The following is a 15,453-nucleotide window of genomic DNA, read 5'->3' as shown; positions in this document are numbered from 1 at the left end:
ACCACTATTGTAGACAACACACATTCTTTCCACATACATTTGACCTATTATTTCTTTAGAATGAATTCCTAGAAATGGAATTACTGGGTCAGTGAGTATATGAACATTTAAAAATTTGTGTGTATATCAATAATTTGGCCTCCAAAAAGGTTATATCAATTTCTAAGCCCTCCAATCATTAAAGTGTCAATTTTCATCCCCTTTAGATAACTATACAGCTATAAATTCTTTCATTCACTGCAGCTGAGTTGGAAATGTTAACTCCTTTTTAATTTGTATTTCTTTAAATACTAGTGAGGTTAAGCATCCTTTCACATGTGTATTAATTGTTCTTATTTCCTTTTTTGATTGATCTGTTGATACCCTTTTCCTTTTTTCCTAATCTACTGTTCATTTTACAGGTTTATTAACAATCTTTATGAGTCATGAATGTTTTTCACCAACTGAGTTGTTAGTACTTTATGATGTTTTAAAATTCCTATAGAAGTTTTAAATTTTCTTATGTATTCAAACTTACTGATTTTTTGTTTTATGGCTGTTGGTATTGTTATTCCAAGAATTTTATTATAAAAACTATCTCCTGCATTGTCTTCTAGTACTTTTGTAGTTTTACAAAACTCTAAAGTTATTATTTTCAACAGGTTAGCCAGTTGGCCTAATTCCATTTTTGAATAATTTAATTCCATTTGTATACAGTATTTTTGACTGATCTAACTTCATCTATTTGGCTACGTGGTGGCAGTGCTATCATAAGTACAGCTTTATAATATGTGGCACTATGGAGGAATGAGCTCCCTCAGCTTTTTTCTTGCATCCTCTCAGGTATTTATTCATATTGACCAAATAGAGCATCTTTTTCTTAAGTTTCTACCAAAAAAGCTGTTGAAAAATTTATTAAATTGGGTGTACCTGACATCTTCTATAATATGTATGTTAAGTTTTTCCAGTGAAACCAACTTTTAGTCTTTTGATAAAGTTTTATAATTTTCTCCATATAAGTTTTGCTCATTTTCTTTTAGGTTTATTTCTAAGTATTTAAAAAGTTTTCTATCAAGTCTTCTGATTACTGTTTAAATAAAGGAAATCTATTGAATTTTTGTATATTTGCATTGTGTCTGGCTCCCTAACCAAACCTTCTTATTATTATAAGCTTTCTATTTCATTCTCTTACTCTAGGTAACATTCTCCTAAAAATAATAATTTTGTCTTTCTGTGAATATTTACACAGCTTATTTCTTTTTCTCATATTAATTAACTAGACCTACCAGAACAATGCTAGATAATTAAAATCTACTTTTTAAATAGATTTAAAGCATACTTTCAGCCAAGATATACAGACTACGTGCACTTTTGCTAATTATAATTACTTTTTTTTTTTTTTTTACCATTCTTGATGTTAGGAAAAACAAGATGTGTAGGTGAACTTCTGTTTTCAGCGGCTTCTTTCTTCTGGCTAACAGTTGAAATAAAATTGCTGAAAGTGGAAATTTGGCCTTTGGATCCTCTGTCCAAACCCTAAAAACAGAAATGTTAACATTGCAGCATAATTCCAACTAGCTATATTTAAATTATTTTATTGCAGAAATCATAAACATTTATAATAGAAACTTTAATTGATGACAGATATATGGTAGATAAATAAAACATGTATATAACACTGACTTACCTTTTCTAGGACCAAACTGTTTTAGGTATATAATGAAAATAGTCATAGCATCTAACTGCTTACAATTAATAAAGTTTGGAAATGGGGGTAATAATAGACCTTCCTCACAGGTATTGTGAGGTTTAACTGAGATAATGTGTAAAAAAACAGCACAGCATTTTGTATAAAGTATACTCTCCACTCATGTTAACTGCTATTTTAGCTTTGTATTTAGATACCACTATTTTTCTGACCTCCACAAATATTTTCAATAGTTAACATTCATGTGATACTTTACAGGTTGATTCATGGAAGGTTTTCTTGTGTTTTGATGCAATTGTAAAAGTTCAGGTAGAGAGATAAACCCTTTAGAGTTCATTCTCTCTGTGCACTGTGATTGTACTTTAGGTGGACCAGGATTTAAAAAAACAGTGCTAAGTGTCGAGGGATCCTTAGGTGCAGATAACAAAGCAGACTCTATTATTCATTAATATACTTTCCACAAAATAACCATAAAATTCATAATGTATAATTAATTTGTATTTTATAATTATAAATAAAGTTACATTACCAATGGAATATTCAGCTATAGTGCTGCTATACAGCTACCTCAAGGCTTATTCTCTGCTCTTTCCAGTTTATACTATGTACCAACTTCCGGATGCTTAACAGAATATAGTAGTTAACTTCTTCCTTAACATTCACTTCTTCAAACATAATTTCTTTGCTTTCACAGTGGACTGTTTCTTTTTCATTTCCTGTTTCCTTATTCACCAGCTTGATTTCCACTTACCCTTTTAGAATCAGTTCATACGCTATGTAGCAAAAACATGTACCCTCACCAAATAGTCACTCTCCCACATTACCCACTCTCCTACAGGTAGGGAGAGCCATCTGGTTAATTCTAGGGGCCACAGTAGAAATGACTTTTGTGGACCAGGAAGTACTAATGCATTTAAGGAATTAAGGTGGGCAAACCTCTCTTTCTCTCCATTGTGACAACCATGGAGGATACAAGTTGGGCTGTTAGAGCATCCACTGACTTGCTGAGTGGCTATGCGGAACAGATTGTTCAATTATACCATTAGGAATAAAAAAACCTTTACAGTTTTCAAACACTGAAACTTGGGGCTACTTTGTAAACGCAGCATAAGCTAACTTCTCTGCAAAATTTTTTCTGGTGGTCACCATTTCCACAAAAATCAATCACTCTTATTTATGCTTGTAATTTACTTAAATTATTTCACTGAAATTATAATTGTTCTCATGCTAGGTCCTTCATGCTGGAATTTCTAAATTCCTTATTCATCACAGAGCTGGACATCCAGTGAATCTTGTGCATAAATCCTGTACTTTAAAGTAAGTTTATTATGTTTTTGTTTTTTAAAGTATGGAAAAGAAACCAGAAAGAACAAATTTCAAATACAATATACATAGAATTGAAAGTTTCTGGAATTAAGAGATTTTTAGAACTTATTTAACTCCTTTATTTCACAGATGAGAGTACTAGAATTGTCTGAGACTCACCTAAAGTCATTCAGCTAACAAGCAACAGAGATGTGATGGGCACTAAATGAGAACTTGAGGAATACTTCCGCGAGGAATATACTATATGCAATATTTCACGTGTGACATCTTTGGCTGCTTATAGAATTTGTTGTTGTTTTTTAACTTGTTTTTGCTTGCTTCTTGGCTACATTTAAGCTCAGTAAAGTCTGAGTTAATATTTCTATGTTAGGATTAGCCCACATGATTCAGCCTATAAAAGTTAAATATACTGCCTAATTGAAATAAAGTAGTTTCCTAATAGATTTTAGTTACCTCTGACGTTTCGGAATCAGACAATATCATCTAGGGTCTTGTACATAACCTACAATACAATGGGTGTCAATAAATGAATATTCCTTTGATAATAACCTACTACAAATCATTTATTGAGTACTTGATATATGCTTAGTACTCTGTCAGGTGCTTTATACAACATTCTGTGTCATATGTATTTTTATTGTTTTTTGTTTTTTTTTTTTTTTAGCTGAGCCATCCTGCTACCTATTGGCAGCTCAGCGGCTGCTCAGCTCGGGCTGGACTTGAACCACTGTTGCTCAGAGCTCAAACTCTTGAGCGAGCTCTTAACCAACTGAGCCACTCAGCCAGCCCTTTATTCTGTTTTAACAATGAGGAAACTGAAGTACCATGCCCAAGTCTACTGAGCTGGTAAGAGGGAATTCAAACTCTAGTTTGAATGACCCTGAAATCTGTAATCTTGAATAACTAAATCTCAGAATCTTACTACAGTAACTATCACCCATTAAGGGTTTATCATGTGATAGTGGGTGTGTTACACACATATCAACATGTTTTCACATCAACACTTTGTGGCTGATATTATCTTCTCTACTTTTCTAGATATACACTGAGAAATTTAATAGCTTTAGGAGCAACTCACCTAACCAGAGGACATTAACATAAGCAGAAAAACTAAGTGTGTACTTTAGGGAAAACTTTGAGGTCCTAGCAATCTTAGGAAAGACTCAATATTTTTTTTCCTCCCCCTTCCTCTACCCCTTTTTAATAAAAGGAGGTTCCGAAGAGCATTGCTTAGTTCATTTGTGGAACTACCGAATAATAAAAATTACAAGTAATTGATTCAATCAATAAAGATATTTAACAACCATCTAATCTCTAGTAGATCTGTAATGTAGATTCCCAAAGAGGACAGGGCAAATTGGAGAAAGAGATAAATAAGACCGTGAGATGCAATACTTTTCTATAAAACAGTCTTAGTAAATAACACTATTTGCATAATCTTGGTAAATTAAAACAACAAATAAAATCAGATAAGAAAATAAAATAAAAATAAACTACATTTGAAAAAGTAAATCATTCCTTGCCATAAATATTAGGATACTTAAGTAAGAATTTTTTAACTTCTGGGAACAAATTTGCTTATTTGTATGTTTTGTTCTATCAGAACATCTTAAATAATAGTGGGAACAAATGCCAAAGTTGATGAACTATATATTTGATTTATACATGGTAATTAATAAAGGCAACTGATTTGTAAAATGAGGTTAATGAATGGCACCTCAGTAATAGAGGTTTGTTAACTTAGTGGTAACTATCTACACTAACTTAATATATCAAGGGTGTTTTAGTCATTGATAACTGTCACGGATGTTATCTAAGACTGGACAACAAAAGGATTTGGAGAGCAGCGCAGCTGAAATATAGAAACAGGAACAGAGAATGACCCAGTGAGATGAGACTGGAAATGCAGGCAGGGACCATATCTTGAAGACTTCATGCTATAGAATATGCATTTTATCCTGGAAGGGTATAGAGAAAAATCATGGAGGATTTATAAGCAGGGAGGGACATGATCATATCTATACCCTAGAACAATCATTCTGGCAGCAGTGTAGGGAATAGACTGAAGGGGAGCAATACAAGAAGCTAAGGCAGGCCTACTGGAGGAAACACAATCTGAACTCAGACAGCAGTAATAGGGACTGAAGAATGGCAGCCTGGGCCAAAGCAATGGCAAGATGGTAACAGATGGTTTAGGTTTGAATGCAAAGCATAATTAGAGTCAAAGAACCCTTCCATAAATTACAAAATAAATGAAACGAACAAAGTAAAATACCTTATTTTAAATTTCAGGAGAATAGACATACTTTGACATCTCACCATAAAGAAGAGGGCATACCAAAATAATGATTTTTTTTTTAACTGATAGGGTTATCATTCTGCTGCTGTTATTTAGCAATTGTTATGCAAAACTAATATAAGGTCAGAACCATGGAAAATATTGACATGTATAATATGAGCTGACCAAGATTAAGAATGAATGTCCAAAGAGATAAGATATCTAAGACGGTAATGGGTTAAAACTAAGAAAAAATTAAGTTTCAAGAAAAAAAGTAGTCAACAATGTTAAATGATGCAGAGTGGTTAGGTCTAAAATGTGTCTATAAGAATCAACAAGTATGAAATCATGGGGACAACGGGAGCAACAGATTCAGAGGAATGGTAGTAGCAGAAACGATTATAAAAAGGATTGGCAAATGAATGGGAACTTAGAAAATGAAAGCAACGAGCATGGATTGCTCTGTGTAGAAGCTTTACAGAAGGGGAGAAAGGCCTGGGGCTGGAAGGGTACAAAGGCGTGGGGGAAGATACACTGAATATGTTGTCATGGCTGCCAAATCCAGAGTTCACTGCTATGGTCCTCATAGCATTACTGCTATTCTTGCGCAGGAATGGCCATGGATTGGAGCAGAGATAGGCATTCAACTGAAGGGCAGCCATCTGTAGGTTGCATGGCCACACATTAGGTGGCCTGGTATAAAGGGTATTGATGCTTTCTAGTATGTCAATCAGAAGAGGTCTTTCTAGATTTTATTTGGAGGAATATGGAAAAGAGTGACCAACCAAGAGTGAGAGACTAGAAGAGGCACAGAAAGAAGCCAGTTTTTGTTCCTGTTTGCTTTCTGGTTCTAATCAATGTGCATCATTCCGATAAATCCCCCTTTTCCAAAAGGAGGAATAAATGGCCTGATTTTCTGTTCCTTGTAATCAAAACAGCTTAAACAACATGAAATAAAATCTTTGGTCTAGTAAGTCTCTTGTTTCTTAGATGACTGTGCTCTTGATACTTTATACTTGAGATGACATGAAATTAATCATGACAATTTCATAGGTTTAAAGTGCATTATAGATTAATAAATGCAAACCCCCAAAGTATAGCAGTTACCCCATCCTAACTTCCACAAGAGGAATATTACACATAACCTAATACTTTCATGAGGAAAAACAGGCCAGCATGTTATATGATGGTAAATCTATTAGCTAAAAATTAGAGAATCAAACCAAGAAGCTATAGGGTATTAATATGACATTGAACTTCAGACTAAGTTAAAGGTTAGAAAATATTACAAGTCTTCTAAGAATTGGATTTACCACAGTTATTACATCTGGTTTCCTGTGAGTTTTGGAAATGTTATCTGTGAGTCCCACAGAAGGAGACAACTAAAGATGAAGTCTTGGAATGTGGCCAGTCTACAAATAGTGGGCTGGATGTGTGGAAGAATAGATAGTAGCAGGATACCCAACCAGCTGTTATAGATTGAAGATAAGTACAAACAGGGAACCGGGGGGGGGGGGGGGGACACGGACGGACACGACACTAAGAAAAACACTTTGAGGAAAATAACTCAAAATATTTAAACCTGGCATAGCAAATAATAGACTTGACTCTCTAGGCCAGCAGTTCTCAACCTGTGGGTCGCGACCCCTTTGGGGGTCGAACGACCCTTTCACAGGGGTCGCCGGGTACTCATATCTGCATGTGGGCCTGGAGATGGATAGAGGAGTGGTGTCTCGGTGCCTAAGACCATCGAAAATATGTGTTTTCCAACGGTCTTAGGTCTTAGGCGACCCCTGTTAAAGGTTGAGAACCACTGCTCTAGGCAGAGGCTGACAATGAGTTTAATAAACAGCAGAAAAATTTTATGTACTAATTATATAACTAATCAAAGATCATATTTCATAAGTACCTAACATAGACCTCAATGGTCTTTTTGACTATATAATCACACAGATTATATGTAAGTTATAATATAATTTAAAAAAATTTAAAATAGACAAATACTTACAGTACCTGTTCTGCTCCTGTTAACATATAATTAAATATTGTAAACATTATTTAATATTTTAATACACAACTTCCTACTTTCAACCTTTACTGAGGAAGAGACTACATCTGAGTTAAATTTCTGATTTCTTTATATTTTTTTAAACAGATGCCAATAAGAATGATATTTGTGGTTTTCCATGATAGCTTCTGTATTAAACACCAAGTTCTATTATATTCAAAATTTTGGTAAAATTTACTCTGCTCATCTCCTATCCCCAAAAGCTGTATTATAAGATAAAACATTTTTTTCACACTCTAAAACAATCTTTCTTAGAAGAATAATTGCTGGCTCTGTTCCATCATGAAACACTTTCAAAAGCCATGATATCTCACTATATCAGAGTCTCTGAATTAAAATATTTTAAATTGAATCTCTATGTCTACAAAATTCATTATTCATAACATATTTTAAACTACCAGCTTTGCAAACAAGCTAGAAATGCTTGCATTTTAAACCATACCCAGTGATAATTAATGTTGCATGCTAGCTAGGTATTTAGGTAAGTCAGGCTGGCAGAAGTTTTGTTTACTGAAGAGAGAGCATACAACAAATGCATAGGTAGATAGACTGCACTTTGGTTCAGTCAGCTCTGCATGCAAAGTGTCACAGGGGAGCCAGTCACAAGAATATGTTCAATTATATTCAGCATCTTCTATTTGTATTTTTGAAAACGATCCATACAATAAATAATGATTGGGTATTCTAAAATGTCCAACAACACTTGGTTAGTTGGAAAATTCACTTATACAGAATACCTGTCATCTGTAATGCCAAATAAAAAGCATTAATAGTAATAGTACAAAGGAAATCCAACATACATTAGGGTAGTTCGTTCTCAAACTTTCTGGTCTCAGGACCCATTTACACTCTTAAAAATTATGGTAGGTATGTACCAATTCCTTTTAAAATAACAACAAAACCATTTATGGAAAGTAACTATATGTTCCCAAACAAAAAATATTAGTGAGAAGAATAGCACTGTCTTACATTTTGCAAGCCTATTTTTTAATATCTGGTTTAATAGAGACAGCTGGATTCTTTGATCTGCTTCTGCATTCAATTTTTTGCAATATCATGGGTCATGTAGCCTTTAGAAAACACTCTGTAAACGCATGAGAGAATGATCTGGAACAAGACAAGACAAATAACATCTTAGCATGCTGTAAAAGTAGTTTTGACCTCATGGACCTCTAAAAGGATGTGGACGACCACATTTTGAGGATTGCCACAATAAAGATAAACAGTAATTAGAACTAAGAATGAATTTAAGAAATCTTAGGAGAACAAGAAGATATTTAAATCTGCACTGCCTAATACAGCCATTTGCCACATGTGGCTATTGAGCACTTGAAATGTGTTAGTCCAAACTGACATATCTAGAAAGTGTAAAATACACAATTTTCAAAGACTTAGTATGAAAAAGAGGTAAAATATCTCACTAAACATCTATATTGATTAAATGTTGAAATGGTAAGTTTCTGGATATGTTGGGTTAAATAAAATATCTTATTAAAATTAATTATCTCTTTATTTTCATTCCTTTTAATGTGGCTATTAGAAAATTTTTAATTACATATGCAGTTCACATTATATTTCCAAATGGACAGAGCTGATCTAGATAGATTTTCCTAAACTAGATCCAACCCAAACCTACAATCTTAGAAAAAAAAAGAACAGTTATTATTCTGAGTCACAATTTCCCTGCATCATTTTGGAAGAAGGGCTTTGTGGAAACATAACAAATTAAAATATGGTATAAAGTACTCTACAGACAAAAAATATAAGATGTCTGAATGAATTAAAATCGAGTTTCTTGCTTTGGTAATTTCTGATATGTATATAGGGACAAAGGCAATGAAAACTTTTGGCCACACCTCACTGAAATTTATTTTTCAAATCCAAAGATGAATATTTCAGCAATAGATTAAGTGCTTCAGTCTCACTAAGTCCAGGGACTACCTGTGATGCATAGAGAAACTACAAAATAGTGAGTGGCTTCCTGAGATACTGAGCAAAGGTTATTGTGTCAAAAGACTGATGAAAAAAATATACATTTATATGTTTTAAGTTAAAATAGAAAGCATTTAAGATATTGTGCTTTACCAACTTTTTAAATAAACTGACCTAAACTATCAGGGCCACATAGGATGAGAGGCCTCAACTGTATTTAGAATCTACAAGGAGACTATTTTAAGCCCTGTGACTATTTTGTCTGTCTTTCTTGTATGTTTTTTCACAGTTCCCTATTAGGATGCTGGGTTATAAAATCAAAAGTGCTAATTTTGTTCTACATCATTCAATTAAGATGTGAAAAATTAGCTACTTTCAAGGTGAGAACTTCCCTCCCAAACTAAGTAACCCAGCCCAAGTGGAATTGCTTTCTTTAGGTGATATAAAATCACTTCTTTCAAAGGAGACTAAAAAATAAGGATGCGGATTCTGAAACAAAATTCTGATACCAACAATGTCACAATATAACTGAACTTAAAGGTAAATGAAAATTCACTGGACTCAATATAAAAGAAACATTGGTCCTGAAGCTCAGAAATTTCAGGACTTACCTGAAAGCAAAGCGGCATGGGAGATTTTATTCACTTAATTTACAACAAAGGAAATTAAGAAACTGCATCAATAGATTATCCATATGTAGTAAAATACTACTTTTAAAATGTGCAATTTGATGCAGTCACAATTCCTTAACCAGTTTCCTATTTTTTAATAAAACATCCGGATCAAAACCAAGTTAATTTGAAATATAGCTTTCTGTAATGACTAGGTTTAAACTTCAGACTGACTTTTCAATTCAACTGAATTGTAATATTTCACTAATTTCTACTTTTAAGAGGCACGTTCATTACAATCATTCCCCCAAACCTATTTTTTGACTGCTTACAAAATGTCACCAAGTTACAAACATCAACTTAAGAACAACTAGTTATTCATATATGGCTTAGAAGTCTAACAGTTTTGCAATGCAAGAATGGATCCTTCACCCACTGACTAAACTATATTTAAAAAAAAGGGGAAAAATTAGGGAAATACATACATACTCGTATGATGTATTTTTGTAATATGTGTGGTTTACTAAATTGCTTAAAATACACGTTTGCCACCATAGCTTTCATTCTTAACCTTCTCATGTCTTATTTAGAGCATAGTGGACAAAGGGCACAAAATGTTCCATATTAAGATTGTTCCAAACACCTACATGGGCAGGGTTTATGTAAGTTCACACATGCATATGTTTATTTAGAATGACGTTGGCTGGAATGACTTCTTATGTAAATATTTTTCTCTGAGAGAACTAGTCTGGGAATTCTAGAATCTTTTCTCTTTATTCATCTTCCTTCTCTTTCATGCCCATTTTCTAGCTTAGGTTCCATATCGTACATGATATGAATTCTTCCATCCCGTACACCTTATCACAGGGCCACCACCCTAGGAGATGCACCCATCACCTCAGGTATGAAATACAAAGCTCCTTCCTTTGCACTCTTCCTCCCTCCTCCAGTCTAACTACCTCTAATCATTACCACTGATTTCATTATGATGTTCCTCAATTTAAGAAATTCCAATGGCTTCCCACTAACCACAGAAAAAAAATGTCCAAATTTCTCTGCCTAGTGATCTGGCTCCAGCCCCCAGGCAATCTTACCTCCCACACATTCCCCAGCATGCTTCCTTTGGGCTTGCTTGATAACTCCCTAATTCTTCCCTTTAAGCCTTGTTCATGTTGTTTTCCCCCACTGGATTGCTTTTCCTACTTTCTTTTGCCCATCCAAGTCCTATCATCCTTCAAAGGCCAGCCAGCTTAAATAACTACCTTTACTTCAAGGCCTTTCTGCATAGTTCTGCACACACTGATTTTCGTTCTCTGACCTCCTGTAGTGCAAATTGTTTCTATGGCTCATTGTGGCTTTTACACACTGCTTTGCTTTGTGTTGTCTTCATGTGTTAGCCTTGCTTACCCTGAGGCAGGAATCTTTTCAAAACAAAAACAAAAGTCCTTGTATTTTCTGTAAAGAACCTTGTGTTTTCTGTAGCACCCAGCCCCAAGCTAAACATAATAGATGTTCAGTAATTGGTAGTTATCTTTTGGCACAGCAGCTCCATAAGCCCATTTATACACACCTGACACAACGTATACAAGCTTTTCATTCTTGTTACTGACTTCCTGTCAAGTCCTCTGGTACACCTTATGCTTTCCCTCAAACTCTTCCCCTCACCTTCCACCTACTTGAAAAGTCTCCTGGCTTTCACTGTGGGCAAACCTCTCTCTAAAATCCAAAACGGATTTCCTCCATTTCCCTTCACCTCCCTGACCTAAGTAAAATCTAGCTTTCTTGAACCTAACTTCATTCCTTGCTGCCCTATCCTCGCTTTTCCTGTTTACCTGACATAAATGTTGAAGTAGACAAACTCATCATCCTCACCCGCCATTATTATTTCTGCTTCACCTTTGACCATTTTCTCCTTCCCCATTCACCAGTTTTTTTTCTGACTTCTGTACTGCATCATCGACTAATTTACTGTGAAGTGTCCTACACTCCAATCCCTTAACCTCAATAGATTCACTATTCACATTCTCAGCCCTTCATATCCATGCACTACTTCAAATTCCTTATTCTTCTCATCTCTGTGGACTTGCACCACCCTGCTACAGCTGCAAAGCCAAACCCAAACACTGGCGGTCCTCTGAGAGCTCTAACTTGAGCTTCTTGGGCATCTCTAACTAGAACCACTTTAACTGCCATTTCTCTTAATTCTGCCACCACACCTAATTTCTGCCTCCATACCTTTCACTAGTCCATTTCAAATGCTGCTCCCTAAACTAAGTAGACTGGGGACTATGTAGTTAAAATACAGATTCCATAGTTTCCAATTCAGTACACAGAGCATCAATTTCCAATCTTAGCTACACCTGGGAATTTTTTTTTTAAATGCCTGAGCCACATCCCTAGAAATTGATATAATTGGCCTTCATTTGGGCCTGAATAAACACGGCTTTGAAACTTCCCTCTGGTGATTCTACTGCGCATCAAAAGCTGAGAAACGGTGCTCCAGGGTGAGATCTAGAAATTGGGACTTTAACATGCTACCAAGGTAACTCTGTGGTCAGCCAGATTTAAGACCACTGTGTTAGGTACTTCCTGGCTAAAATGGACTTGCCTCACACTTTGGTGATCTTAGGATCAATCACTTTAGGGCTCTTCTTTCCAGGATGCTCAATCCAACCTCTGCAAGTGTCTTCAAACTTCCAGGATATAGTCCCAACTCTTCAGGCTTCCTTAGGGTCATCATAATCTGGCCTTCTACTTATTTTAGGGAGCTATCACTCTAAATTATTTCCAAACTCTCATAAAAATGTGATGCAATGATTTTTGGTAAAAGCTAGTACTGTAGGGCTACATTATATGAGTCATAAACTCAATCTACATAGAGAGAGGTGTTAACCTGGGGTAAAAACGAAGAATCACTAAAACTGCTCAAAGCAAAGTTACTGAGGGCAATCAGGTTCCTAAGCAAACCTCCAGAAGTTCTACTTAATCCACATGAAGGCTGAAAAACCACCAAACAGGCCCCTAGTGCTCTTTTGTTGCCCCCACACCAAGGCCTTCCCCACCTACTAGAAACTCAGTCATCATCCCAGGTCTCCTGGCTTTCTTGCTCTCTGGAGGACCAAGAACATATTTTCTTGACTTAGGCTTTTCATTGCTATAACTCAGAAATCCAGCTCTAGAAATCTCTCTCTCTCTCTCTCTCTCTCTCTCTCTCTCTCTCACACACACACACACACACACACATACACACAAAAAATCAATAAATTCCTCATCTTCCCCTTGATGAAAACCCAAGAAAAAGTCCTTTTCCCTCCTATCATGATTCAAAATATGGGTGCTAATGACAAACCTCCATCAATTCCAAGAGCCATAAATTCTGAATGTCATCAAAAACAACAACAACGCTACAACCCTGAAAGACCTTGGAAGGCACCAGAAATTGCCTTCATAAGCTCAAGTTTTTCTATTCATTCTCATTCTTTTCTAATTTAACATACATCTTTTCAAGGCTTAAGTCAAGATTTTAAAAAACATCTTTAACTCTCTTCTTCTGTTTGACTAGCAGTACAAGTTCATATTATTTTATTCACACTTCCAAAATCCTATAAGCTCTTAAAACTGCAAGGTTTTTGTAACCATTTGATGACAAAACATGGACCTGACCTGAGTCTCTGCCAGTCCAACCTGATCTAACCTGATATTAAGCTACAAATAGTCTGACTTGACATCATTGGGTGTGAAGGTACGTGTATTTCACTTGCTTGATTATAGGGAACTGGCCAGGATCCCACTGTGATTATATATATGTACTGAATTACCTTTCTAAAATCTGAAAAACTGAATTCCAAAGTCCCAAGGGTTTCAGATAACAGTCTATAGACCTGTGTCCACACTGTATCAATTTCTCCGTTTTTATTCCAAATCTTCAATTTTTCAGTTATACTGAGATAAATGTTTTTGGGAGAGTGCTCATTTGAGGACCTAAACTCATTCATATAACTTTCTGTAAGCATATGTATTCATTATTTTAAACAAGTAACTTAGAAATGAAGTGTTGAAACACTAGCTATTTGCAAGTTAAGGACATCCTAGATCAGCTCTGAAAACCTAGGGTACCAACAGGAACTGGTTCTGCCAGCAGATAGGTGCGAAATTCCTTCAAGCATTTCCCCAAGTACAGTACTTCCTAATCCTAACTCCAATTTAACAATCAATTGTAACTATATTTTAAAACGTATCATTTTATGACTTTCCACACTTTGCTGTACTGATTTAACATAAATAGCTTGTTCTACAATTTCCAATTATGTATCACAGTCCTTAGATATTTTTGAAAAACCTACCAAATCAAAACACTATTCCCAATACTTTAAAGAACAGTGAGTTATTTTAGTAAGTTCTTAGTCACTTAAGAAGGAGGTTTTAAGAAATGAATTGCAAGTAGGAATGAAAAAAAAATGTATCATGCTCTCTAAACTTTTACTATTTTGTCACAGCTGCACGGCAAGTGATGGTCTTCAAAGCAAACTCTCAAGAGTATTTAAATATTATGTCAACTAAAACTCTCAAAAATCAGAGGTTAATTTTTTGCGTGTGCTCCAAAGTAACCAGAGTCATATCCACCAATAAAAACTGGGAAGGGGGCTGTGCCATTACATCATCTGGCACTATGTAGTTTGAAGCCTGAGAGCGCTCTCCAAATAATCCTTACGAAAATCCAGCTGGGAAATCATCCCTGTCAACCTTAGATAACTTGAGTTTAAATTAAAAGGTTTAAAAAGCCTCCCCACCTTACGTCACATGTCTGTACCATTTGAAAATAAACCATCACCGAGACATCTACCTCCCACTACTCTGACAGCAACGGGAAGGTCACAATTAAGTGGAAACTCGCCGCGGAGCCTGTTCAATCCGAAGGGGGAAGGGAAAGGAAAGCGAAGAAAAAGGTAAAATCTTCGCGCCCCAAAGGTAGGCAGGCAGGCAGTTCAGTAGAAACCCCACTCCCGTTTGCCTGACACCTTCTCCTCATCCAACAGATAATGCCGATTCCAAGATGCTGGTCATTTCCTTAGAGAAAGTGGGGGGGACCCGCAAACCAGAAAATAACCGAAAACAGCCAGCGGCCCCGGCCACCCCATCATTTCCCCAGAGTGGAAGGTGCAGCTGGCGAAGTGTTCGCGGCTGTCCCCGAGCCACAACAACTCTTTTATTTCAGCCCCAGGAAGGGCGGCCTGGGCGCATCTCCCCGGACGGCCCCGGGGGTCCCCGGAGGAGATGCGGGACCCTGCGTGCCCCTCGCCCTCCCTCCGGATGCCCTCCGTCGGGGCGCCCCAAGGCCCCCGCCTGGCACCTACCGCCGTCGCGCCGGCGCCCGCCGACACGATGGGCGGCAGCTTCTCGCGCTCCGGCTCCTTCCCTTTCCTCTCCTCGGGCGCAGCCGCCGCCGCCGCCGCCACCACCACCGCCACCGCCGGTGGCGGCGGCGGCGCGGCGGGTGAAGGCACCCGATCCGCCTCACTCATGTCGGGCCGGGCGGCAGGAGCGCGAGGCG

At 36.6% G+C, this 15,453-nt stretch overlaps 1 protein-coding gene across 6 annotated transcripts in view; it reads right to left on the bottom strand.

The window, feature by feature from the left end:
* Positions 1-15,447, bottom strand: part of HECTD2 (HECT domain E3 ubiquitin protein ligase 2) — a 70,746-nt gene extending 55,299 nt beyond the window's left edge. For 5 of the 6 annotated variants that reach the window (XR_002123590.1, XR_002123591.1, XM_019639116.1 and 2 more), the window contains exons 1-2: positions 15,257-15,434; positions 1,386-1,515 (exon numbers count right to left, since the gene is read on the bottom strand). Coding sequence is in view for 4 of the 6 variants with exons in the window: in XM_019639116.1 (XP_019494661.1) it covers positions 1,386-1,515; positions 15,257-15,424 (298 nt within the window). In the remaining 2 variants the exon portion in view is untranslated. Of the gene's footprint in view, positions 1-1,385; positions 1,516-15,256 lie in introns of all 6 variants that reach the window. The other variant, XM_019639115.1, reaches the window with a different exon arrangement.
* Between the last annotated feature and the right edge of the window lie 6 nt (positions 15,448-15,453).

This window comes from Hipposideros armiger, unplaced genomic scaffold (assembly GCF_001890085.2).
Source record: "Hipposideros armiger isolate ML-2016 unplaced genomic scaffold, ASM189008v1 scaffold_42, whole genome shotgun sequence".
In the NCBI taxonomy this organism is placed as follows: domain Eukaryota; kingdom Metazoa; phylum Chordata; class Mammalia; order Chiroptera; family Hipposideridae; genus Hipposideros; species Hipposideros armiger.
The sequence above is the reverse complement of the archived record's forward strand: the minus strand, read 5'-3'. Positions and strand labels throughout refer to the sequence as shown.